Below are 27,735 nucleotides of genomic sequence, written 5' to 3' on the forward strand. Positions count from 1 at the left end.
TACCTGCTTGCCGTCTGCAAGGGAAAATCAAACCCTCCCTTGAGTCCTAGACATAGACTGACCAACTGAAAACTGAAGACTTGATCTTAAAATGAAAAGATCCTTTGTGAATGTCTTTGTAAAGCAGCCAAATTCTCATGAGGTCTGAGGAGCCTAGGCATCTCCATGGGTGCCTGCCAGCCCCTATGAATCCATGATTCTGCATGTTGCTGAGGATTTTGAACCATGACCTCGGGTGAGGGGACCTGCCTCTGATTTATTTGCAGCTTGGTAACACCAGTGTTCAGTCTGTGATAAGAAGAGAAAGAAAATACGTTGTCGTGGTTTAACCCCAGCCAGCAACCAAGTACCAGACAGCCACTCGCTCACTCCCCCTCTCGCAGAGGGATGAGGAGGAGAATCAGAAAGGAATGTAAAACTCAAGAGCTGAGATAAGAACAATTTATTAGGTAAAGCAAAAGCCAGGCACCCAAGCAAAGCAGAGCAAGGAATCCATTCACCACTCCCATGGACAGGCAGGTGTTCGGCCATCCCCAGGGAAGCCGGGCTCCGTCACACATAACAGTTACTTGGGAAGACAAATGCCATAATGCTGGATGTCCCCCCCTTCCTGCTTCTTCCCCCAGTTTATATACTCAGCATGGCGTCACACGGTATGGAATATCCCTTTGGCTAGCTTGGGTCACCTGCCCTGGCTGTGTCCCCTCCCCATTTCCCGTGCCCCTCCAGCCCTCTCGCTGGCAGGGCCCAAGGAACTGAAAAGTCCTTGACTTGGTATAAACATCACCCAGCACCAACTCAAACCATCAGTGTGCTGTCAGCATTGTTCTCACATCAGAGCCAAAACACAGCACTGCACCAGCCACTAGGAAGAAAATGAACTCTATCCCTCTAAAATCCAGCTGAAACCAGGACAGAGATTTCTAGAAAAGGTGATGCTAAAGTCCGTTATAAATGCTCTTCAAGTACAGATTTTCTTCACTTTCTGTAGTGTCTACATGGGTTTTGAGGGGTCCTTCTTAAGCATGGTTGCTCCATCTCCAGTTCCTGTTGATGATGCAGGCTCCAGTGTGTTCACTGGATAGCTATAAATAAATCCTACAACCTTCTGTATTATGGTGACTTGTGAGAGACAGGGTGCGCAAACTTGGATCTGAAACCAGAGGGAAAAGCATAGGCTTTAGGTGAATCCTGAGGAGAAAGGTGGCTAAATGCTTTACTTCAGGGGCAGAGGAGGAATCAGATGGGGGAAATCCTTGGCTCCTGATGAAGCAAGATACAAGGAGATAGATGCTGCTGAACTTTTTTCATAACAATTTTACCAGGTGCTGCTTGCATTATGAAATGGGGTAATGAAGCACTCTTCAGTTTTTGTGTGTCCCTTAGCCTATAAAACTGCTCCTGGTGTAGAAACAACTGACACTGCCTCTGCTTTGTTGGGAAGGGAATGGCATTTGCTTGTCTTCCCAGCAGGCATGTGCTGCTGCCAACTAGTTAAGCCTTTCCTGTCTTCACAAATTAGAAGCTTTGTAAGCCAAATCAACAAAGAAGCATTCTTCCAAGTTTTTTTCACAGAACAACAGGATGTCTGAGGTTGGAAGGGTTGGAGGCTCCATCACCTCTGGGCAACCAGTGCCGGTGCTCAGTCACCCTCACAGTGAATAACTGTTTCCTGATGTTCAGAGGGAACCTCCTGTGTTTCAGTGTGTGCCCACTGCCTCTGGTCCAGTCACTGGGCATCACTGGAAAAAGCCTGGCTCCATCTTTTTGCATCATCACTTTGGGTATTTATACACCCCTTGAGCCTTCTGTTCTCCAGGCTGAACAGGCCCAGCTCTCAGCCTTTCCTCATAAAATAGATGTTCCAGTCCCTTCAGCCACTGGACTCTCTCCAGTATGTGCATGCCTCTTGTACTGGGGATCCCAAACCCAGTACTCCAGGTGTGGCCTCACCAGTGCTGAGTAGAGGAGAAAGATTACCTCTGTCAGCCTGCTGGCAACCAGGATACCATGAGCCTTCTTTCCAAAAACAGTACATTGCTGGCTCATGTTCCAATGTGCTGTCCACCAGGACACCCCAGGTTCCTTCCCTGCCCAGCTGCTTTTCAGCTGGGTAACTCCCAGCATGTACTGGTGCCTGGGATTATTCCTTGCACTTCCCATTGCTGAGCTTCAACAATGTTCCTGTCAGACCATTCCTCCAGCTTGCTGAGGCCCCTCTGGGTGGTAGCATGACTCTCTCTTGTATGAGGTACTTCTCCTAGTTTTGTGGTGTCTGCAGGCTCATGGAAGGTATATGCTGTCCTATCACCCAGATCATTACTTGAGATATTTAACAGGACTGCAGCCAGTACTGACCACTGGGATACACTGCTATTCACTGGCCTCCAACTAGACTTCGTTCCACTGATCACCACCCTCTGGGCCTGGCCATTCAGCCAGCTTTCAATCCACCTCAACCATCCCATACACCAAGCGCTTCTCTGTGAGTATCTTATGGGAGACTATGTCAAAGGCCCTACTGAACTCTAGGTAGACAATAGCCACTGCTTTCACCTCAGCTACCAGGCCAGTCATTCCATCATAAAAGTTTATCAGGTTGGTCAAGAATGACTTCCTCTTGGTGAAACTGTGCTGACTACTGTTGATGATGTTCTTGTTGATGTGTTTGGAAATGTTTTCCAGGTTTAGTTGTTCCATCACCCTCCTAGGGATTGAGGTCAGGCTGACAGGCGTTTAGTTCCCTGGACCTTCCTTGTATTTCTTGAAGACAGGAGTGACATTTGATTTCCACGTGTCTTTGGGCACTTTCCCCCATTACCATGATCAATCAAAGATTACCTGAGCGGCCTTGCAATGACATCTGCCAGCTGCCACAGCACTTGAGGGTACATCAGGGTCCATGGACTTAGGTATTATTTAAATATATCTATATCTATATATCTATATCTATATATCTATATCTATACCTAAGTATAACTTAGGTATATACAGGACTTAAGTCTTCCCTGACCTGATCCTCTTCCACCAAGGGTATATTTTCCTTGCTTCAGACTTTCCCCTTGGTCTCAGGGGCCTGAAGGCCAGTGTTGCTAGTGAGACTGAGGCGAAGAAGACATTCAGTACCTCAACCTTTTCTGTGTCCTATGTAATCAGGTGCCCCATCTCATTAAGCAATGAGCCCACATTTTCCCTAGCCTTTCCCACCTATGTATTTATGGAAGCACTTGTTGTCTTTGACATCCCTGGCCAGATACAACTCCAATTGAACTTCAGCTTTTATAACTTTACCTCTGGATGCTTGGACAACATCTTTGCGTTCCTCCCAACTTACCTATCCTTGCTTACGCTCTCTGCATGCTTCCTTCATGTGTTTGAAATAACCCAGCTGTTCCTCGTTCATCCACACAGACCTCCTGGCATCTCTTTGAGCACTATAATAGTGCCCATGTTACCTCGTAAGAGAACATGGAACCTGGCATTTATCTGTGGTTTGGGAAAAGGATGGCTTAAATCAAAACTTGCTTCTCCCAGTGTGACTTACTAATGATTTAAGCACCAATCAATCACAAATGGAAACAGGACCATGTCTTCCCGGATGAAGTTCCTAATGAAAAAGTTGTAGGACAAGTTGCTTGCTTGCTTGACCTTGTGTCACGCTGCAAGTTTAAAGCAGATTTGGGGTCACTGAGTTTACTCCCCTGGGTGGAGCAAACTTCTTGCATTACTGCCTGGTGGTGGGTACACAAAACAGAGGGAGAAGAGGACTGTTAGGGCTCCAGAGTCTTACAGGCAGAATCAAAAGCAGCAGGAGAAGCAAAGTAAGTGTTACCCAGCTCCATGCAGTGCTACAGGCTGGGGCAGAGCAGCTGGAAAGGGCCTGGTGGGAAAGGGCCTGGGGGTGCTGGGTGACGGCCGGCTGGGCAGGAGCCAGCAGTGTGCCCAGGGGGCCCAGGCGGCCAGCAGCACCCTGGCTGGTGTCCCCAGCAGTGTGGCCAGCAGGACCAGGGCAGTGACCGTCCCCCTGCACTGGGCACTGCTGAGGCCGCCCCTCGAACCCTGTGTTCAGGTCTGGGCCCCTCTCTGCAAGAGGGACGTAGAGGGGCTGCAGCGTGTCCAGAGACGGGCAGCGGGGCTGGGGAAGGGGCTGGGGCACAGGTCTTGTGGGGAGCCGCTGAGGGGGCTGGGGGTGTTTAGTCTGGAGGCTCAGGGGGGACCTTGCTGCTCTCTACAGCTGCCTGACAGGAGGCTGTGGGCAGGTGGGGGTTGGTCTCTTCTCCCAAGTAAGAAGCGGTAGGACAAGAGGAAAGGGCTGCAAGTTGCAGCAGGAGAGGTTGAGATTGGAGATTATGAAAACTTTCTTCACTGAAAGTGTGGTGAAGCATCTGAACAGGCTGCCCAGGGAGGTGGTGGAATCACCATCCCTGGAGGTGTTTTAAAAACATGTAGATGCGGTGCTTAGGGATGTGGTTTAGTGATGGGCTTGGCAGTGCTGGGCTAACAGCTGGACTCGATGATCTTGAAGGTCTTTTCCAACATAAATGATTCTGTAATTCCATGATTCTATGAAAGATGAAAGCAGGCTCTTAAGTGAGGCTGGAGTGGGCTTTCTCTGTTTCACAGCAAACCTGCTGAATAGTGGAACTGCTAGGTATCTAGGAAAACCCTAAGTTCTGCATGGCTGGCACACAGCAGAATGAATCACTGTAATAACAAGACTATGAGCTTAATGATATGAATTTGGTGTTGAAACTGAAGCACTGGAAGTAATTGCAAACATCAACCATCAGCTCAGGTTATGATAGGTTCGATTACTAGGCTGGTAGTTATGGAAACAGCTATTTTGTGCTACTGTTATCCTCAATTTCTGCAGCTTTCCATTCAGTTCATTCCCCAAAACAGGAAAATGTATCCCACATAAAGCAACAAGAAGTCAGAAAAAAATTGCCTTTTTCCAGTGCTGCAGAATATGATTTGCTGCTTGCTGTAGCTGTATGGTACTCAGAATATCATGGGAGAGCTAAAGTCTGGAAGAGGCCACCATAAATTGTACTCGGTGTCTTGCTTGAAGGTCTAAGAGCCAGCTCCTCCTTCTTGCTAGCTCTTGCCTTCACTTGCTAGTGCTTTTTGCTGAATGCTCTACTGCTGCATGTATTTCTTTGGGACATAGCTTTTTGTGTCAGTCACTAGCTCATTTCAAAACAGAATGATAAACTTGTCATGTTTCCTGATTCATTTGTAGTTAGCATCTTTCCCTGGGCTGTTCTGCCAAGGTTTCTGGAGGCTTTTAGTCAGCCTAGAAACTAGACCAGGCCCATCCTCTAGACCAGGCTGTGGCATCATCAAAGCATGAAGCAGAATTGGCCATCATAGTTGAGAGGAAGGTCAAGAACAGAAACATTACCTCAACTGTGCTGATGCAGTTGTGGATGTGGTGACTGGCTATGGAATGTTTTTTTATGTAATACATAGACATCTGAAGCAAAACCAGGTCCTGTCACCATCCTCAAGGCACTGCACTGAGCTTGGTTTGCCCTAGCTGTTTTGGTCAGTGGTTAAGGGAAAACAAACACGTGCCTACTGAACTGAAAACAAATGGCATATTTTAGCTGTTTTGTCTCAAGACAGTTGTGCAGGAGTTTCAGCCATAGCCAGAGGTAGCATTACTTTGTTACTCCCCCTGGGTCAGGTAAACTGTGCTACTGATAAAGCAAGGGGTTCTGCTGGTCACTTTTCTACAGCTCACTGATGAGCTCAAACAGAATTTACGAACACACTTTGCCTACAGGTGAGATGATGGGGCAAAAAAAAAAAAGGGGGGGGGAAAATCACCATTCTGTACCTGAAAGAGAATTACATTTGAGGTAAAAAAAACCCCCAGTGGTACCATCTGTCTTTATAAAATGAAACCTAACACACCTGAAAGAGCTAGAGATGTTTTCTAAGGAGACTTTCCACTTTTTCCAGGTTAGAACATGTATATTGTCACACAGCAGCTATTTCCAGGAAGAAAACCCAAGTTCTGTTTGTGACACTTTTGCTTCAAAACAGTATGAAAAGCATAAGCTCTGTTCCAAGCCAGGTGGTAGAACAAGACTAAACTAACACACTAGAGGTTAAATCTGGACCTGTCTTCTCAGCATATTTTCTGGAAGTTCTTTGCTAACATTTTTCTGTGAATAGCTGCCTAAAAAGAAGGGGGTGGTGTCTTTAAGCCAACATCTGGTCTAAGAAAAGAGGCAATGAACAATTTTGTAATTATATTGGAAATGCTTCATCTACAATAATTAGAACATTCATACAGCATTTTCAAGAGTCAGCTTAAAATAATGCACACAATATGTTAATTTCAGAACATTCTATATGCATCAATTGGTTGTATTCACTGTTTTTCTTCCTCTGCAGGTTCACATATGCCCACCAACAGGGCTGGTACTGCTTTCCATGACACACCACTGAGGGGTATCAGACTTCAGTAATCGAGGTGGAAATTAAGCTTCACACACCAGCAGGCTGACAGATTCCAAACCACATTCGATGAAGCCTGAAGGTTTTTACTCATGCACAGTAACAAAGGAAGCTCCTGCAGCAGCCAAGCAACACTGGCTCTATAGGCAGTATGGTGGCAGACAGCAGCCAAATAGCAGTCAGCAATGAACCAAAGCAAGCTTCACATCTAGCTCCAGGGTCAGGACTAAAGCTGGCAGAGGAAGGGACTATTTGACCTCAGGTGCAACAGCTTCAGAGAGCTTGTGGATCACGTGACTTTAATGGGCCTGTGAAGATCGACCACATTCCTTGTCAGCCTCCTGTACCATGTGGTTGCATTAGAGCCAGCTCCTATTTAACAAACACCAGTAGAAGCCTGAAACATTAACGTGTTATCCTAACTGGTACAAAACTTAACTATATCTTACCAAGAATTATAAGTACTTGTGCATACTTTGTTAACAGAGTATAAGATCTAGAATTCCTAAAAAGAGTATCACAGAATCTTAGTTTAAGCCTGGGCAATTGCACACATACAGGAATTACAAGGCTTGGAATTAAGGACAAGCAGGTAAGGAGTTTTCTTGACCAAGAGGCAGGGGTGAAGTGCAATCAAACTTCATTTGAGCTTGCATCCTGGAGCTTTATACAAATTGCAAAGTCAATTTAATTACTTTATTTCTTTATGCTTTTAGAAACAACTATGGCTGGATAGAACAACAAATAGCAGGAAGTGAGGGTGAACTGTTTGTAGTCCTTCACTCATCCACTAATGCATACAAAACAAGCTTCACAAGTTATTTACTGGCTCATTTACGATGTCTGACATTGAACACCACCTCTAGGGTGATGCTCGTCATCTTCATAGACTTCTCCATTATAGTGGTGTTTTCTTTTTTGAGATGGATCAAAGTCCACTAAATCCACTTGTTCCATTTCTTCCGTTTCTTCTATATCCTGCCTTGTAGGCAGAAGTTTTTCAAGTAAAGATAGCTTATCTGAGGACAGAAAACCACTCTCTGGGAAGTTCACCTGCAATCAACAAGAACTGGGGTTACTCAAGTCTGCCTGAATTGGCCCACTACAGGTCAAATACCTGCCAGGGTCAGCTTTATCATCACAGATTACGTAAACCCAGTGTTCTGAAGCTAAAACAACACCCTCCCCTCCCCCCCCCCCCGCCCTCCCAACACCCAAATCTGTCACTAAGCTATTTTTTAATGCCTGCAAGAAGTCAGCTACCAACTCTGGCAACTTCACCAAGTCTTATCCAACATTTATTCTGCCTCAGGCTTCCCTCTAAAATCACCCTAGAAGAGAAGTACAGGATATAACATTAGAGATAAACTCAGTCTCCTCTAAAACTGCAGCAGACAGAGCCTGCTGCCACAGGTCCCAGCATTAGCTTTTCTCCAGACAGAAAATTACCATTTTCCAGCCTACACCTTTGCTCCAGCACAGGGCAAGTTACTAATCCATCCCTCCTACAGAAGGATGGAAACTGAAGAAAACTGCCAAGCAAATGGAAATTTACAAGTTATCTGAAGAAATTCTTCTGGTACTTAATGTACTTTCAGCACAGAATGCTCCAGAAGTTTTCCCTCTTCTTCTGAACTGTAATTCTGTTTGGTGGGCTACATGCTCTCACCATTGTCAAAAATAAATACTAAGCCAGGACACCAGATAATCTGTATCTCTTCTGGATTGAGGTAATGCTTAGAGGTTAAATTTTGTAGATACTCAGTGCTGAACTGTGCCATGGAAGTAAGTTGATCCACTTACCCTGAATTCTATGATCAGACGTCCTTTTTCATATGGTCTGCGATAAATTGGCATACCTTCATTCAACACACACTTAATAGCCCCATGCTTGACAACCTGGCCTAAATAAAAAATAAAAGCACAAACAAAGAACACCAAAAAGCACCAAACCAAAAACCAGAAGAGATCCATGCAGGCAACAGAAGCAGCTTTATTTTTAAGTCCCTTCAACATTTATGTGACCACCTACACTGTGGTTAGCCAGCTACACCAATAAGTAGTAGTCTTAACAGGGGCTTACTGCCTGGTTAACTTCCAAGTAGGAAAGCAGGTTTCATGTTTACAGTAAGTTCTTGTAACCTTGTTATGCTTCCCAAAGGAAGCATACTTACAAATTTATTAAGTGCTCCATCAGTTCCAAGGCGGAAAAAGTGGTTTTCAGAGACCCATTGCCTTCAATTCTCATGAAGTATCCTCAGGATACAAGTATGTCCATGAGGTAAGGTCTGTTACTGTATCATGCAAAGAAAGTTACTGCTGACTGCTATCCAAAAATCCTGTTTTCTTTAAAGATTTGTACTGAAAAGATTAGGAAAGAAGGTTTGTACACATCCCTTGTACACCAAGGTGGGATGTTTCTGTTCCTTCAGGTTTCTGCTTACATTCAATGTATGCTTGGACTTCTACTAGAAAGCAAAATAAGACTTACCAGGATGGGAGGTAATTATAATAGTTCTATTATCCAGTGTTGTGATAGGCTTTTGAAAGCCACATAGTGCTTCAACCAGTTGAATATCCATAGACATAAGAAGGTCTTCATCTCGTCTAAGGCAGAACCAATCAAAAATAGTCACAGAGAGGAAGCAGCAGTGAAAGGATCATACCCAACTTCAGCATTTAACTTGGCAAGGGCAATAAAGCTGTAATTTTAATAGAAGCCCAGGCAATTAAAAGAATACTGAATATTGAGGCAGCACCTCAAGTCAGCAACTACAGCAATGACACTGATGCCCAGAGTTGTTATGATCAAGTCTAGCTATCCAGAGCCTAGAAGTGTTTACTGAAAAGAAGTAAATACAGTAAGGTTCACTTACATCCAGTTTCACTGCATTGTTCCTTCCCAATCTAGGAAAAAGTTCACTCAGCCTCCTAAACACTGCAACTGGGACAACCAAACCCTTTATGTAGGTTAATAGTTTAAGAACATCAGCTAGCTCTACATTATTCTATCACACTTGCTTTCTGAAGATCTGTTACTATGGAAGTTTGAACAGATGATGGCCACTCCGGGTTATGCCGGAAGTACCTTCTAGAAAGCACCAAGAAGCACCTGGAGGAGATAATGCCATTTTTTTAAATTGCCTATTCTGACTCCAGTATGGCAGTACTAGTGATATCCGTGTGCACTCCATGTTCAACGGGTACAAAACCCTCCAGACTATTCAAATAACTTCATGATTTCACTCATCCTGTTTTAAAGGTCTCTGGAAGGAGGCTTGCCTGAAAAGTTAATTTTAGACTCTGACAGAAGAGGAACATTCCGCTTGTTCCAGAGCATGACCTCAGCATAACCCCACAAGACCAGTAATATCAAGGATTATCTAAGGACACTAGAACTGAAGGTAGTGGGCAAAAGATGGACAAAAATAAGCCAGCAACAGGTAACCATACAAACAGTTTGGCTCAGATTGTCCCTTTGGCATAGCCTATTCAGTATCTGGTTTCACTAGAAGTTAAGAAAAAAAATAACCAGCTGAGTATGTTTATCTAAAGCAAACAGAAGTGATTCTTAACCTGTGAGCTCAGTGTTCTTTGGCACAGCATTCTGACACCACCGTCCAGAGCTCAGTACCATACATGACAATCAGGCAGACCACTTGCAGGTTTGCCAAGAACCTCTGGCTCACCATTCCTATTTACAAGTACAATGTCAGTGGCTGGTGTTGAGACAACTGCTTTCTCTAAATCCATTCATTCCATTACTACTGCTGTGAACAGCAGCAGTGAAGATACCAAGTGCAACACATTCTGCCAGATGACCAGCACTGCTTTTAATCAGACCAAAACATACTGGACAGACTCATTCCAGGAACAGTAACTCAAAACTAGGAGACTTGCAACACTAACTAGTACTGTCTGGTAACACTAAGTACTTTAGGTGTGGTCAATACCGCTTGAGTCACTTTTGCTTTCACAAGAAAGAACAGACAAGACTGATTACCCTGCCCAGTGCACTCAGGCAGGAAATGAAGCGAGGGAAACTACCTTTGGTCAGAGGGGTGCATGCTATATTCACCAAGTTTGTCGTAAGATCCCTGAGCAAAAGTGAACACACTAGAAGTCTTCTGTGTCTTGTGGGCAATGAACACATGTTAACTTTCTGAGCTAAATGATGGAATGCTATCCCAGAAAAATCAAGGAAATAATCACAAATATTGACATCTATTAAACAAAACCTCAGTGTTTCAAGAGCTCTTAAAATTCAAGATTTGTAAACTTAGCAACCATAACTGGTTTTGTTTGCTTTCCATCCCTTCCACTGCCAAGATTCACACATTATCTCAGCCACAGGTGATCTTTAGCCACATGATGCTATTCACTGATATCTCCAGTAGAAAAAAGGTGAGTGGTAACCAAGGAAGCACGTGGACAAGCATCTCATAAGTTAACACAACAGAATTACAGTTTTTACCTTGTAAATACAGAGTGGTCTTTTTGATCCAAGACAATAATTATATCCCCTGGCTCCAATCCTGGCTCTTGGTCCCCTTCACCATGGAAGGTTATTTTTTGACCATCCTTCATTCCTATCACAAAAAATAAACAAATATTTTTCACCGTTTTAAGTGAAACACAGCAATAAGAAATATTTTTGTAGGCACAAGCTGGTACTGGGAGAGCTGGATCTTTAAATTAGAAGATCAGGGCCTTCCCTTGAAGCATTCCTCATGTTTTTTTTTAATCTACTCACATGTCCAACAGATTTTAATGGTGTCAACCTGAACTATGTCTCAAGATCATTAAGCTTCACTCACTGTAGTGCAAAACAGCCACCTGCCGAAATAAAGTTCTTAAGGGAAATATTATCAAAACAGCTTCTGTTAAATGCACAAGTACTAAAATGAAAACAAATTCAGAGTACATTTTGAGAGTAAGTGACCAATCAGCTTTGCCAGTTTTATAAATGTATGTGGCAGAGCTACTTACGAAACATGATCTCTGTACCTGCCAAGTGCAAGCAGCACTCTCCCTAGGACTGTAACTGCCACGTAAGAAACCCATTTTGCCCATACAAAGGTCTTTACCATGAATTGTAGCTGCCTCATGCTAGCTCAGTCTGTTTTTCTGTAAGGAAGGGAAAAGAAACTTTTTTGTGACTTCACTATTTCAAATGTCAGCAATATATCCCTACTAGTCCTTGTATTTAATGTTACTGTAGGATTTTTCCTGTTAAAAATCCAGGCATTGCACAAGGTGTGCTTACACATAACAAGAATTGCAGGTGATTATCAGGTGCAAGACTGTAGAAGCCACGTGCTTATCAGTTTGCTCCACCTTGCAAGCTCCACTACTCCAGAAGACTTCTCCCACCAACTTTTGAGCAGCCTCCTCAACAGAACTGCATTTGTCACTCAAGACTGTTGCAGCCTCACATCACTGCAAGAGTTTGTGTAGAGTTCCATTTTGCCAAGCAAAGAGTACCTGCACTGAGCAGCACTGTCAGGGTTGCATAGCAAACAGAGTTCTAAGCATGAGGCTTAGCACTGTCTCTGCACCCTATTACTATAGCAGACCTGGTTCCCCTTCACACTGAAACACAGCAGAAGTGATCGGAGTCTGCAGGGTTTCCCCATTGGCAGGGAAAACTCTTTAGGCAAGCTTGGCCAGCAAGTGGTTGAGTTTTATTTTCATCATGCCAGCTACCTGATCAAGACTCATTTTTGAGCAATCTCCTAAGCACAACCTACTGCTTACAACGCAGCAACTTTCAGAATTCGTTTAGTTATGTACACAGGTATTAGAACATAGAAGTAATGAGACCTCCCTAAAACCAGGTTTCCTACTTTTTAAAGGCAGCAACAGGTGATTTTACCATACGTACATTCAGCAGTGTTACACACCAAATCAACACTACGCATTTATTAAACCATCTGGTTTAGTGCTGCAAAGTCAGTATATCCAAGTTCAATACTTCATCTTAGTAAGACACCTCACCTTTGTCAATGTGAACTTCCAGTATCTTCTTCTCTCTTACAATTTTTCTGCCAGTGCAGCTCTTACACCGGTCCTTGGGGCTGATACGCTCCCCATGCCCCTGACACTCCATACACACAGACTGGATTTGTTGCACCATTCCTGGCCCGATCTGGTGAATTCTGATCTGCATGCCTGTTCCCCTGCAATTAGGACAGCATTCTACTGCACCTTTCTTACCACCACGACCTGAAGAGAATAAAAGTTGGAGATGGATGGTTATGTGCTGCCAGAAAAAAACCCACCCCACAAGCTTCAGAAGGAACTTGTGTTCAATTTCAGTTACCTTCACATTTGTCACAGATAACATTCTTCTGCAGTGCAAGTTTCCTCGTTGCACCGTTGTACATATCTTCTAAACTTACTGACAACTGATGGACTACATTTTTGCCTGTAAAAGAGAATGTGTATTTACTCAAGTTTGAAAGCTTTGTCTCCAAATAACAGTAAGCTTCCCACATCACTATGCTCAAGTCACAATAAACCAAGTCTATGAGCTTTAATGTAGCTTTATCTTGTTTTGCTGTTATCAGTCAACAGCACCTTCGTACCTGATGTCAAAACGGTTCTAATGGTCTTGTCAAGACTCTTCCATAAAAGCACAAAAAACAGCAAACAAAATGCACAGAACTATAGACATTTAAGTTTTATGATGCAGGAATTCAGTTTTAACAAAGTGACTGAGCATGTCTCCTAAAAGGAAGTGGGCAATGCTGTCTAGAATTAGCAAAACAATTTTTTCCTCTTAGGAGGGGACTTTCTAGAAACTGACCTGAGCAACTGAAGTTTTACACTTCAGAATGAATTAGAACTTCAGCTACTGCAGGCTTAATTTTGTGAAGGACACCAAGTTCTGGCTTAATAGAAACACTTTGATATAACACTAACATTTTGATGCAAACCCATTGTTCTTCCTTTGTCACCAGGTCTACATTAAGAAGTGACAGGGTCAGCACTACTCTTACCCAGTTTAATTAACACTAGAATCTTTCCCAGAGTGATTAATCTAGACCTTAATTTCTGAGCAGCATTTTAGTGCAGCTTCCACTCAATTCCACTGGACAGCACAGGAAAATGGGCTGAATTCGATTTGGCTATCTTCCTTAGATATAGTTACCTGCAATTAAAGACCAAATTCACATTTAGACACTACGTAGGGTAGCCCAGTTCTAAAGTAATTTTAAGGTATGTCACTGCTCCATTTCCTATTCACCTTAATAGCAGCTAGGCTTACTCTGAGCCAAAGGCTTGCGAGACTCAAAATCTGTTTAGCTATTAATATGAGACAATACACAAGAGACCAGACTACTGCCGTACAAACCAAACGCTGTCCCCTGCTTGTTTCAGGTATTAGGAGCTAAAGATAATGTTTCCTCCGACTTTGAGTCCAATCCCATAACTTCATTTTAGCGCTACTTGAACTCTTACACCTACAGCATTGTCCTCGGAGACTTTAATCCCGTCTACCACAGCGATCATGCTGCACAACCCAGGAAAGCGTCAGAAGATGCACGTTACCTCGTCTCTCTCTCTGCATCCTCCCGCCACCGCCAAAGAACATATCGAATATGTCCATAGGTGACCCGAAACCACCACCAGAGCCACCCTCCTTGATGGCCTGCTCGCCTCCTTTGTCATACAGGTCCCTCTTCTTCGGGTCTGACAGTACTTCGTAAGCTTGGGAAATCTGCTTGAACTGCGGGAGACATACAGCGTGCCTCAGACACCCGGGCCTGGAGACCCCAAGCAGCCCCCCAGCGCGCCCGCGGCGCGCCAGGCCCCTCCCGCCAGCCCCTCGCCCTCCCCGCCAGCGCGGCCCCGACCCCCGGCCCGCCGCCCACCTTCTCGCCCTCATTGGGGTTCTTGTCAGGGTGGTACTTGAGCGCCAGTTTTCGGTAGGCTTTCTTTAGCTCCTCGGCGGAGGCGTTGGGCTTCACGCCCAGCACATCGTAGTAGGTAGTCTCCTTCACCATGGCGGAGGGCGACCCCTGAGCACCGAGCGGTCCCGCACCCCGCGGCGGCGGCTGCCCGCCCAGCGCCGATGGCGACTTTTCTGGAAAGTTCCGAGCGGGTCCCGCATCCGGGCGCTTTTTGAGTCGGCAGCGCCCCGCCCCGGACATTACGCCCCCACCGTCCGCCTCGCCCCCGGAGAGCAGGCAGCCAATAGAGGCGAGGAGGCGGAGAGCAGTTGGCCAATCAGAGCCGCACCTCGGCGGCATAGCTCGCCCGCCTCCGCCCCTCCCGGCGTGCACCGGCAGAACACGGCAGTGCGCAGGCACAGGGTAGTGGGCGCTAGGCGGCGAGCGGCGTCCGCCTGTCAGGGACGTGTGTGTGCGGGACAGGCCCTACCCCCAGCAGCTCTCGCCCTAGCGCTGCCGGCGCGTGGCCGTTTCTGGCAGGGAGGCACCGAACTGCGGCCCGGTACGCGGCAGCACCTATCCCGCCGCCTTTCTAGCCCTGCTCCGCGCCCCCCCCGCCGCGGGCCGGGTACCGCCGGGCCGGGGGTTACCGCGCAGGCCTGTCGGCGGTCCGGCTGGCCCCGCAAGGCGCGGGCTATAGGGCGCCTGCGCCGGGCCGCGCGGCGTGCCCGCCTGCTGGTCACACGGGGCCGCTCTGCAGCAGCTGATTGGCTGCGCCGCCCGGCGGCTGGCGCGCGGTAAGGGTGGGGGGCGGTGTTGCCACGGTGACGGGGCCCGGCTGCCCTTCTGGCCGGTGCCGCCGTGGGGGAGCGAGAGACGGCGGGGGCCGCGGGGGCTGCCCGGCGGCTGCGTGGTGCTGGTGCTCGTTCCTATGTGCCGGGCCCCCGCCCCGGTGGTAGGGCACCGGGGGTCAGCGGCGGCGCCCTGCGGCGAGGTGTGTCGGCCGCGGCGAGGGGGCCCGAGCCGGGCCGGGCAGGAGGTGCGGCCGGGGGGCCTGACCGCCCGTCGCGCCAATTGAGCGTGTGACGGTGCTGTGGTTCGCATAGAACGGAGGGTTGCTTCCCACCGGGACAGGTCCACCGCAAAGTCGGGAGGAGGAGCGCCTAGCGCCGAACACCAGGCAGGGGGGAGGCTGCGGGATCTTTGCTGCCCGGAGTCAAATTGGTTTAAACGTGAGGGCCCATTTTCGTATAATGGTCTGTCTGCAGACGGTCGCTGGATGTAGCTATCCCACTCTCTTGTCCTCTCTGTCTTCTACCGCTTTCTTTGTTTTGTAGGTAAGTTAATTTCCCAGATCAACTCTGATTCAGTGGGAAACAAATAACTTTTTTTGTGAGTAGGTTTTTCTGTCAGATGGAACTGCTGATCCAGTTTATTTTTTCCTATGTGATCTGTGGATGTGAGAATGTGTAGTGATGTAGAAGGAAGGAAAATAGGATTGCCCTTTCAACAGGAACTTGCTTTTAGGTTATGCTTGTATTAATACTGTGCCTTGCCTTCGATTTCATGAATGTGAGCCCGGTTAGCAGTAGTGACTTGGCTAATGAATGGGCTGTCAGCAGAATTCGTAGACCCTGTTCCCTAGGAGTGTGACCCATCAGGAAGCTGCATGTTAGTAACATACTGTTTGTTTTGCTGTATAGCACAGTGATGCGTGTGTGCTGGCTCGTGGGGAAAGAGAAATGCAGTCAGCGGCTGAAGCTGCCACACTTGGAAGCAGTGATAATTGGGCGTGGCCCAGAGACTGGGATAACGGATAAGAAGTGCTCACGGCAGCAAGGTAAAGTTTAGCTCAAATCCTGCTTTCTACATGCAGCAGCAACCAAACCTGTGAAGTATGTAAGATAAGCACTCGTACATTACTTACTACATACTCGTAAGATAAACTCGTGTTTATCAAGAAACATCATTCTTTTGTTTGGCTAAATTACATGAAGATAATGGACCAGTGTTTTGGCTTAATTCATAAGCCTGCTTTGGGCAGGGTCTAAGTGAGACGTTGCAGTTTTTCCTTGAAATCTAAGCAGGCTTTCCTTAGGCTTGACTTCTGCACTCACCAGTTTATGGTCTCCTTTCTCTGCATGGTCCATAGTGTTTTTTGATTCTTGAAGTCATCAAGCTTTTTTTATAAGCACTTAACGGAGACTGCTGGGTCCTAAAAATCGGACAAGACACCTAATGACTGGAAGTTCACCTTCATAAATTAAGGCATTGAACCTTAACATGAGTCCTCAAGCCCACAGTCAGGTTCCACTGCTTGCACTCTTTGTGAATGGCACTTCATCTCCCTAGGCTTCCACTAACTGATTTTTAGTATCATTTGTTATTTTACAGATGTGCCGGGAGAATATATCAAAATATCTGTGATCTCTAAAATACTCCCCTTCACACCTTCCCTGCCTTTTCTGCCCTCTGACACAGTTCTGCTCCATGCCTTGTCACAGAGGGCTGGTGAGGATAGAAGGACATGTAGAAGACTTCCACAGATTTCGTCTTTATTCTGAAGTAGTTTTGCTGATCTGTGATATGAAACACTCAGGTGTGACTCTATGGGTTGGTTCTGTTTTACCTGTGGTCCTGGAAGCGGGATGAAGCAGAAGTGTTCTTTGCATCTGTTCACAGAGATCAGAGTCAGAAGGTAGCAGATCTTAAAATACAGGAGCGTTTTTTGCAAGGGTGGCTTGGCAGAGTTCTGGCCTTTTTTTTTACACTGTTTTGTGACACTTTGTTCTTTCTTTCCAGTTCAGTTAAAAGCAGACTGTAACAAGGGGTATGTCACAGTTAAGCAGGTATGTTTTTAAATGGGTGTATGGTATTTCTGTTACTTATGGGGCTGGTTAGTGTACTGAAACTTCACAAATGTGGCAAAAGATGATTCTGATCGCCAGGTCTGAAGGGGCTGAAGCTGTTTCATGACCAAGGAGAGCAGAGCAAATGGACCTCAGAGGGAATCTGTCTGTCCTTTTTTCTTTTTTTTCGCGTGTACCTCAATGGAAAGACTATACTGTTCCTTCCAGATATCTTACCATCTCATCCAGACTTGCAGCATCAGGAAACACTGCTGTGAACCCTCAACCTGTTTTTCCAGGTGCTGCATTTGGGAGATTTTGGAGTTCTTTCTCTAAACTTGCTGATCTGCTTCCTGAGCCTTAAACTTCTAAAGCTGAGGCAGCCCTTCATTTAATGTCAAATTGATTCTTGTGTTAATGGGACTGGGCAGTTGTGGAAGGTTTTTGTTTTGGTGGCTGGTGGAGCCAAAGGTGTCATCATCTCTGGGAATGGATGGGATGTGAGACGGCACTGAAGGCATTCTCATGTTACTAACTGGATGGATGTAGGCCTGCTCTCATATACTTAGGAGGAGCAGTATCCCTGAGATAGTTCAAAGGAGAAGTTCTCTGACTTCAGGTGCTGAAGCATATATGTACACCTGCAGTATCGGCATGTGTGGACAACACATCAACGTGTTCTGTCTACTGAGGAGTAATGTTTTCTGTCAAAACACCTCCGGAGCTCAGTAAGCACAGGGACCTCACCAGTATCTGCTGAATCCGGCAAAGATTTCTCAGACAGTTTTTCACAGAAGCCAGCCTTAGCCACAATTTGAATACCATGTTACTGGAATCTCAGGGTGGGCAATACTTTCTGGTGGCAAGTGCTAGTATGGTTTTGCTGCCTGCTCTAGAGTTGCTTGGCAGGTGATACGTCTGCAACATATCACGGGGTTCCAGTGATCAGTTGTTTGTCAAACATATCGGCCCGGCGGATGTGCAGTGTAGCTGACTTGAGTGAAACCATGGAACTGTAGACTGAAAAGATCCTGGCTGGAATCAGGCAGGTGCTTCATTGTAGTGAATACCAATTGGTGAGAGGCACAGTCCCATCTTGTGAAGCAGGCAGGTATCACAGTGACAAAGCTAAAGAAACATTCTGTGACAGCGTTTATCAGTCACAGGGAAGAGCTTGTTTCTTAAAGCTTGTTCCGTGCATAAACATTAAACAAAAGCATTTTGCTGAGGTTCAAGACTCCTAATTTCCCTAGGGTCGCCCTCCTGATCAGGCAAAATCCATCTATCAAGCAGTCACTGTAGGTTGCCCTCACCACTTGTGTTATCAGTTATGTCTGAGACAGAGGAAAATTTATTGCTTTTCAGTTATCAGCTAAACTTCAGGTAACTTCTTGGACTTTAAAACACTGTTTTGAGGGGAAAATTATTTTAAGAGTTGCATAAAGCTGTAAACTGATGCAATGAGAGAAGCAGGTAAAAAATTCACCTTGCGGTCCTCATTTTCTGCTAGAACAGAATAATGGAGTTGGTTTTGTGGAAGTGTAAGATGCAAAGTGAAAATAAAAGCAGTGAAATACAGATAGGCTGGTATATACTTTGTATAAGCTGATATAGACAGAGAGGTTTAGCCTCTCTTGAAGGAACAGGCAAGTGTTGTCACTGTTTGAACAGTCTTCTGTGGCCTGGAGAAGGGTTATTGCATTTGGCTTGGGAAGGAAAAGACAGGAGCAAGTAGTGTACTCTTCTGAGGGCTCAGAGAGACTTTTTTCCTGATTTTTCTTTATTTTTTTGATTTTAATTTTTTTATTTTTGCCTACGCAGGAGGGAGTGTGTTGCAAGTGTTAGCAGTGGGCTACGCTTGGTGGGACAGTGGTTGTGAGCCTGAACTCCTTTCCCTCTTGAAATAAGCCAGAAGAGTATGCTTGCATATTTAAGGGCAGATTTGTGGGGCAGCAATTGGTAGAAACAGAAAACAGAATGTAGTAAAAAAAGAGAAAAAAGACAAAGTAAAATAATTTGAAAAAAGGAAACTTTCTGGGGATGATTGGACTGAAATAATTTGTTATCACTACTATTACTCTTCAGAAGTAATTGTTACTAAGGCCATTATTATTTAAACAGTTGTTTAATAGGTTGTTAATTTTTTTGAGCAAAGTGCAGCATAGGTCTTGCTGTAACTGTAGCCAGCTGCTACAGAACTGTCAGGTCCTTATGACACCGTGTCCCTGAGGTTCGTGTGCTGACAGCTGTGATTGCAGGACTGGGCCATAGAGAGTTGTCTCCAGCGCTGTACTTTCTTGATCCTTTAGAGTGGGTTGGTGTGGGGAGGGGGTTCAGTGAACACAAAACACATTTCCAGGATGGTGATATTCCATTACTCCATAAGAATGGAGTGGTAGTTGGCGATTCCAGTTATAACACCATTTACTATTTTTTTCCTCTTTTTCTCCCTACCAGATAGGTGTCAACCCAACTAGCGTTGATCTTGTGAATATTGGCAAGGACGGAGAGGTAAAAATCAAGCCAGGCCAAGTTCTGCATATTGTGAATAAACTTTACCCCTACACAGTGCAATTTGCTGAAGAGTCAGGGAAAACTGTTACAGAAGCAGAAGAGAAAATACAAACTGACAAGACATCATGCGAGGACTCCTGCGATGATGATGATGATGATGTGGAACTTGTGCCCAGAAAAACAATGAAGATGGAGGTAGTGGATACACAGGGGAGTTCTGCAAATCCCAAGCGAAGCAGTACTGGTGTATCTCCACATGAAGGAACTTCAAGCAAAAAGGCAAGTGTAAAGTTATTAGTACTTGAGGTGTTTGTCCTGGGGTTGTCTCCTCCATCAGGCTTTGGTCTGTTGCTTTTGTACTGCTGATGGGGAAGCGTCTCAGGTGAACACGAATCCTGGGAGTACTCAGAACATGTGAGCTGAGGTGCTCAGGCAAAGACTGCTCCTAACATCACCCAGGTCCTGAGAAAGTTACCTGGGACCCATTCTGACCTGAGCTGAGGGCGTTTGTGTGTGTGTGTGAAGGGGCTTGCTTGTATCCAGTGAGGATTTAATATCTCGTTCCTTCCTGTACTTTCTGTCAGAAGAACAGTCCATGTGAGGTCAGCTTAGCTTAGTGGAATCACACAAGGGATGCTGTGCTGGCTCTTGAGATGAAATCTGCAGTGTTAGAAATACAGCAGTAGTTATCTAAAGGCTTATGCATAGAGAATGGAACAACTTGACCTTTTTTTTTCAGTTGCATTACATTTTTCTCCTGCTTTGGTAATTTCTTATGGTAGAACCATGTTTACATGAATGAATGTTACCAACCAAAATCTTTTGAAAGGGAGTTTTTAGCCCTGCTGATGTGGACAAAATAAAAGACTGCTTAGTGCATCTGGAGCTATAATAATGCCATTGTTGGAGGAGAAGGCACAGAAACGAAGACCCTCAGGACAAAATTTCAGTCCCAGATTGTGCTGGATTGAACACTTTCTTCATTTGTGAACTCATGCTAGTTATATTAGGGCCAGAATTGTGGTGGTATAAACAGGGAGACCAAGACAATTCACACTGTCTCTGTTGGCAGTATAATAATGTTTGGTCATTTTCCTCTATAAGAATATGATGGACATCATCGCTGATTATCATGATAGAATCATAGAATGGTTTGGGTTGGAAGGGACCTTAAAGATCATCTAGTTCCAACCCTTCTGCTGTGGGCAGGGACATCTTCCACTAGGTCAAGTTGCTCAAAGCCCCATCCAGCTTGAACACTTCCAGGGATGGGGCATCCACAACTTCTCTGGGCAACCTGTTCCAGTCTCTTACCAGCCTCAGTGAAGAATTTATTTCTTCTATCTAATCTAAATCTACTGTCTTTCAGTTTAAAGCCATTACACCTTGTCCTGTCGCTACAGGCCCTACTAAAAAGTCTGTCCTCATCTTTCTATAAGACCACTTTAGATATTGGAAGGTTGTTACAATGTCTCCCTGGAGCCTTCTCCAGGCTGAACAACCCCAACTCTCTCAGCTTGTCTTCATAGGAGAGGGGCTTCAGCCCGCTGACCATCTTTGTGCCCCTCCTCTGGGCTTCTCCAGCAGGTCCGTGTCCCTCTTATGTTGAGGGAGAGCTGAATGCCATACTGCAGGTGGGAGTCTCACCAGAGCTGAGGAGAGGGGGAGAATAATTTCCCTTGACCTGGTGGCCACACTTTGATGCAGCCCAGGATTCAGTTGGCTTTCTGGGCTGCAAATGCACATTGTCGGGCCATGTTGACCTTTTTGTCCACCAGCTCCCCCAAGTCCTTTTCCTCAGGGTTGCTCTCAATCCATTCTCTGCTCAGCCTGTATTTGTACCAGGGGTTGCCTCAACCCATGAGCAGCACCTTGCACTTGGTCTTGTTGAACTTCATGAGGTTTGCATGGACCCACCTCTTGAGAAAGCCTGTCAAGGTCCCTCTGCGTGGCATCCCTTCCCTCCAGTGTGTTGACGGCACCACTCAGCTTGGTGATGTTGGCAAACTTGCTGAGGGTGTGCTCAGTTCCAGTGTCCATGTCACCAACAAAGATGTTGAACAGCACCAATCCCAGTACAGACCCCTGGGGAATGCCACTTGTCGCCACTCTCCACTTGGACATTGAACTGTTGACCACAACACTTTCAGTGTGACCATCCAGCCAATTCCTTACCCACCAGGCAGTCCACCTGTCAGATCCACGTCTCCCCAGTTTAGAGATGATGACTGTAAAGTGATCTGAACAGATAAAACATTATCTCTTTTGAAAAAAGTGCACTTGAGGCACCTTCTACTAGGTAACCAAGGTAAGAGATACCTGCTTGTGTTGTCTTGATGTTCCTGTGCCTATCTTGTTTTCTGTACAAGCCACTCCTTGCACAGTGTCAAAAAATAAGTACATCTAAGAGTAGGGCCACACACCACAACCACTTCTTTCTTTTGTGCACAGCAGCGTGTGATGGGACAGTTAATGGAGATCCCTGTACTTCCTTTGGTACTTCCTATCCATGAAGCAGAGGATGTTTTAGTAAAATAATCTGTCACCAATAGTAATGAAGAACTGTGCCATAACGTGTGTGCACATCATTAAATTCAAACAGATCTACAGCCGCCTGTTGTTAAATTTATAACATTTGAAAAACTTAACTTTGAACTTCAACAGTGTCTTGTTAAAAGTTTTCAAAAGTAGCTTTGTGGGGCAGTTGGAGTAGGTGTGTTGGCATTTATAGAAAGGAAATAATTTAGCTGTTATTTTACTGTTGTATACTAATGAAAGTACTTAACTGAATGCTTTAAAGCATAATTGGATCCTTAATTATTTTATAAATTATTTTTTCTTCTGTGCTTTAGGAACATTTAGGACACTGGAGTCAGGGTCTGAAGAGCTCCATGCAAGATCCAAAAATGCAGGTGAGAGCTGTACACTTGTATTTTACTGTAGTTTCTGTCTAACAAAGTTAAATGAGCCTTCTGTCTTCCTTCTGCAGTTTAATGATCTAATTGACCAGTGGAGTACTGCATAAGGGCGGAATTGTACTTGCATCTCTCTGCAGTAGCAGTAGTTTGTGAGTCTCGACTATACTGATCTTGCAGAATGTCATTATCTTTAGCTCTCTACACTGTCAAATTTGGCCAACAGATTTGGAAAAGCTTGTTGGAAGAGCAGGCGAGTGGTGCAGTTGCTTTGTTTCCTCAGGGAAACCAAATGAGATAGGGGTGTGGTTTGAAGCTGAGCAAGTAGGGGAGGTTCCTGTTTTCTGGTGCCAGCACTGCCTTGTTTCCAAGCATGGTGCTGTTTCCTGGTTTCCAGCGAACTCTTAAATGCAACATTTCTGTGTTAGCTGACAGGATATGACCCCTGGCTCCTCCCCACCCAGTTTCTCTGTGCCAACAGAGGTCTCCGGAGTGGTTTCATTTAACCTTCTGCAAATGCACCAGATGCACCTCCCTCCCTCTGCTTCCCTGTGGCTGCATAATGGCTTTACTTCATCTCTTTTTTTTGTTGTTGTCTGCTGCCTGTTTTCAGGGAGGTCAGACTTAAGATGCAGAAATCTGAGAAATGGCTTTTGTGGCTGCAGTGTATATGCACTTTCTTTTTACTGTATTCTGGGAGAGTCTTGAAAGAATCTTCCCTATCCATGTATAGAACCTACTTTCTTTTTAAGTTACAGTAAATAGATAAACTCCTTCTCAAAACCAAGCTTTTTAGCTCAACTCCAAAACAGGGAGAATGGTCTCCATCAATACTTCAGTCTGACAGAGTAAGGCCTTGAAGCTTGGGTGCATTTTAGGTAGGGGTTTGGTTGGCTGACTGCTGCATGGCGGTGTTAATGTCAGAGATGTGTTCTTCCCTTTGTACTTCTCAGCAAGAGTATGTGTTTAGGAGAATGGATATCGCAGACATCTGTGATGCTTGGTTCTTGAAATCATGGGAAATTTCAGTTGGAAAAAACCTTTGGAGGTTCACCCCATCTGACCACTTGCACTCAGGCTGACAACCCCAGACTTTGTCTGTTTGAGTTGAGATAATCTCCAAGAGCAAAGATCCCACAGCCTCACTGGGCCCCTTCAGGTGGTAATCACCCTCAGGCTGAAAATAATTTCCTTGGTAACTAATCAGAAGGTCCCTATTTCTTGACTGATTTTTATTTCGTGGGGTTTGGTTTTTGGTGGTGTTTTTTTTTTTTTTAAAAAAAATTCAAGTCTAAAGTGTTGAACTGCATAGAGTTGTAGGAGAACTGGATGCCAATTCTCCTGGAACTGCCAGCAGTTTCAAATGAGGAATTTCAGTGTTACTATGGGGAGTGATAGAGCTATTGAAATACTTGCTTACTTTTTAAACATGACACTTAATCTTTATCCCTTAAATGGAATTTGATATAGCACTTACCAAGACAGTGCTTTCTTAACCCAAAAGAAAAAAAATATTTTAAAACTATTCTTTGAATGTTAGAACATAAATATCTGTCTATGACTTAGTGTTAGCTTTATTAGTTGTGGTTCTGAACTAAAGACATAAACAATATATCTGTTGTCTTTCCTTTTTAATCAAGTATTAAATAAATTGCAATATTTCTTCTGAAAACACTTGATCCTGATTCCATTCCAACTGGCTGCATATGCAGACACTAATGCATGTCTATAAAAATACGACAGCAGCAACCAGTCTTGCTGCCGAAAGAAGGAGTCCTATGATTTTTGTGCTGATAAAATTTTAATCTTCCTTCCTGTAGAGCAGGACTGATCAGTTCTGCATATAAACATATGAGAATAATTAGCAAAGATGACAGACACATCATCCATCTCTCACTCATAGATGTGCTGCTAAGAGATCAGAGACACAGCACAGTTTCTGCTTCAGAACCTGACACATTTTCACTGCCAGGGCAGGTTGCCCCCCCCCCCGTTGTCCATGTGTTTTGCTGCTGTTTCTCTTATCAGCTGCATCAAATTGTTGCAGAAGGCAAAAAAAAAAAAAAACCAACAACAAAAAACCACCAAAAAAACCCAGGGGAAGTAGGGCATGATAGACAGGAATCTGTTTGCCTTTTTGTGGGTGATCTTACAAAGTAAGATAGCATGAACTGAAATAGCTTGGACTTGAAGGTTTTAATCTTTGTAATGCTGGCGGCAGTCTGCAGTGCTGAGGATGCTCTTTGTAGCACCTCTGAGATTTGTGTTGTGCTCCAGAACTCTGTGAAGGATGAGGCAGTCCAGTGCATTCCTAGGTGCTCTATATTGAGCACAGTGCCATGATTTTTGTTTCAGTGATCACAAAGCTTGAAGGTAGCCTGGTGGAAGTAGAGTTTCCTAGACCTCACTGGTATCTGAGTCCAGGTGATTTTTCCATCTGTAGCAATGGTTAACTTACTGCTATTACAAGAATAGAAACCTTTTTCCTTCAAGTATATGAAGAGGGGTGTGGAACATCTCTCCGTGGCTGCCTGGTGCATTGACAGGGGAGAGGGTACATATCCTGGACCAGCTTAGTTCCACCAGAAGCCTTACTTGAAGTGGAACGCTCTGCCTGCTTGATACTGCTCCCCATCTAAGTAATCTGTTCTGGCTCTTTTCCTGGCACTCCCAATTGCACTAGCAACACATACGTGGGATATGCACATGGGTAAGATCTCAAAATCCACTAAATGTAGTGCTTATAGGAATAATATATTTAACTTTTAATCACTAAATAATCTACTTACTTGTTTTGCAAGGTTTACAAAGATGAAAAGACTGTAGTCATCAAGGATAAATATCCCAAAGCACGTTACCACTGGCTTATCTTACCATGGGACCCCATTTCAAGCCTGAAGTCACTCACGAGGGACCACCTTGAACTCCTGGAACATATGCATACAGTTGGGCAGAAAATGATTGAACAGTGCCCTGCCAGAGAGAGTCTGGAGTTCAGACTGGGCTACCATGCTATACCCAGTATGAGGTAAGACTTAGATGAGTCATCTTGGGGGGAGCCTGCCCTGGTTATACAGATTTGGGGCTGAATCTGTAACGTGATCTGGCATTGCTGAAGAAGAACTAATCCTCCAGAACACTGCAAACAGTTTGGTCTCCAAGTCCTTTGGGTGCAGCTGTGTACTTGCTGTGTATGTGCTGATGAGCCACACGGGCATCTTGGGTCTGGTGGGAAATGCCTGTGGGATTCCCCTGGCAGAAGTCTGTCACTGGGGCTACTGTATGCCTGTGATTCAGTCCCAGCAAAAGAGACAGCACTGCCAATGCTAGTGCTAGGGCATCCCCCATCCCAGGGCACCAATCTGGGATCAGAGAGTGACTCTTAGGCCTATCAGGTCCTGCCAGATCCTGAGCAGGGATCTGAGTCTTGTGTGTAAGGCCAGCTCTTACAGCGTCCAGATGCCTGTGTGTATTGCAGTCTGTGTTCCCAAGTTGTTCAGTTCTTGAATGAAGCTTTGAGTCCCTGATCGAGTCCCATTCAGGTACTCTACAAAGTTTAAACCTTTGGTTTATTAAAACCCCTGTCTCTGCCTTTTTGGAAGGTAGCAGGGATTAGGCTGTAGTTAGGGGCCACTGGAATATGCAGGCTAGTGACCTTGGCTGTTTAAGTGACCTTGATGCTTGGCATGAGACAGTGCTTCCAGAACAGATCAGTTTTCTTCTGTAGCAGGACTATGAGTCAAACGTAAGGCAGACCCACAGTCCCAGCATCGGCTGGCAGTCCAGCCTTGCCTGAATTGTGTTTGCAATGGATACTACTGCAAAAAAACATCAAGCATTAACATTATTCTCTCTTATCTCCACAATATATTTGCTTCAGTCAGCTACATTTGCATGTAATCAGCCAGGATTTTGATTCTCCGGCCCTGAAAACCAAAAAGCACTGGAACAGTTTTACCACAGACTACTTCTTAAACTCTGAAGGTAATGATTAGAAAAGGTATTTCTCAACAGGTAATCCTGCTTGTGGGTTCTGGCTTTGGGCTTTTTTTCCAAACAAATGTGTAAGCTGTGAATTCTATTCTAGTAGGTGATAGGTTTTGTGTAATTTTAGATATTGGGGGAATAGCACTAAGTAGAAGTCAACGGAATTTTGTGACTGGTTTAAATTAGAATGCAGTGATGACATGCTGTGCATGCAAATCAGTGCACAGAGATTCTGCAGTGTCATGTGTTTCATGATGCCACATGGTCCCAGTACCTCTGATCTGTTTACTTTTTTTGCAGATGTGATAGAAATGGTAAGAAGCAAGGGAAAAGTGATGGTGAAAGATCATGCCTCTGAACTTCTCAAATTGCCCCTCAGATGCCACTGTTGCAAACAACAGCTGCCCACTATCCCACAGTTAAAGGAGCATCTCAGGAAACACTGGCCAAAATGACTTTGCAAAAAAACATCTTACAACCCATCTTCAGATTTCAAGGCTAAAACTAAGACCTGGAAATGCTAGTGGACATGTATGGTTTTTGTTAACTGGAATGACTATACTGTGGGAAAAAGTACCCTGGATGAGGCAGAATACTAACTTTGTAATAGCTTAGCCAAAAAACCCTTGTAACAACCCAACATAAAGTGACTTTCGAAATTCAAGGTGTGTTTGCAGCTTTGTGGTACAGCCACACTGATCTGTACGTGAACCAAACTCTGGAAGAAGTGTTTTGTTTGGGTGAAAGGATTTATTTTTATTCAGAAGCTGGAGGTGTTGAGCCTGAGGAAAGAGACAATGATTTAGAGGTCTTTCTCTTGATGTCTTCAGCCTATCACTGAAATTTCCTTTGAGTGATACGTTGCAGAGGCTGCTGTGGCTGACAGCAAAACTGTAGAAGGGGAATGTACTGAGGGAGTATGGGTAGGATCATCAGCTACAGTGTGCCACTTTGCTGTGCCACACCATGGCTTGAGATTTCAGTGCTGCTGAACTTCCCTGTAGCTACGGAACAGACACCTCCCCTCACCAGGGTGCCAGCACAGTCACTGCTCAGGCTTTAAGAGGGGCAGCCTCTGTCATGTACAAGGATTCTGATTTATATACA

General features: G+C 45.0%; 2 protein-coding genes across 6 annotated transcripts; one reads left to right on the forward strand and one right to left on the reverse strand.

Moving 5' to 3' along the window:
* Positions 1-6,247: 6,247 nt before the first annotated feature.
* DNAJA1 (DnaJ heat shock protein family (Hsp40) member A1) lies at positions 6,248-14,588 on the reverse strand. Of its 2 annotated transcripts, XM_005432943.3 has the most exons (8): positions 14,346-14,588; positions 14,023-14,200; positions 12,791-12,895; positions 12,466-12,693; positions 10,943-11,057; positions 8,960-9,075; positions 8,272-8,372; positions 6,248-7,521 (listed from the first exon to the last, which is right to left on the reverse strand). In XM_005432943.3, exons 1-8 carry the CDS (start codon positions 14,475-14,477, stop codon positions 7,303-7,305), a joined length of 1,194 nt encoding a protein of 397 aa, XP_005433000.1. In that variant the 5' UTR covers positions 14,478-14,588; the 3' UTR covers positions 6,248-7,302. The 2 variants fall into 2 exon arrangements, with proteins under 2 accessions (XP_005433000.1, XP_055555276.1); XM_055699301.1 differs by lacking the exons at positions 14,023-14,200; positions 14,346-14,588 and adding an exon at positions 13,517-13,539.
* Positions 14,589-14,785: 197 nt separating this feature from the next.
* APTX (aprataxin) lies at positions 14,786-27,292 on the forward strand. 4 transcript variants are annotated; one of them, XM_055698609.1, is made up of 8 exons: positions 14,786-14,925; positions 16,067-16,203; positions 17,166-17,212; positions 19,670-20,005; positions 22,579-22,638; positions 25,443-25,669; positions 26,522-26,625; positions 26,929-27,292. In XM_055698609.1, the coding sequence occupies exons 2-8, from the start codon at positions 16,074-16,076 to the stop codon at positions 27,081-27,083; spliced, it is 1,059 nt and encodes a 352-aa protein (XP_055554584.1). In that variant the 5' UTR covers positions 14,786-14,925; positions 16,067-16,073; the 3' UTR covers positions 27,084-27,292. The 4 variants fall into 4 exon arrangements, with proteins under 4 accessions (XP_055554584.1, XP_055554586.1, XP_055554585.1 ...); XM_055698611.1 differs by lacking the exon at positions 14,786-14,925 and adding an exon at positions 14,975-15,160; XM_055698610.1 differs by lacking the exon at positions 14,786-14,925 and adding an exon at positions 15,218-15,357.
* Positions 27,293-27,735: the final 443 nt, after the last annotated feature.

The sequence above is a fragment of the Falco cherrug genome, chromosome Z (genome assembly GCF_023634085.1).
Source record: "Falco cherrug isolate bFalChe1 chromosome Z, bFalChe1.pri, whole genome shotgun sequence".
In the NCBI taxonomy this organism is placed as follows: Eukaryota; Metazoa; Chordata; class Aves; order Falconiformes; family Falconidae; genus Falco; species Falco cherrug.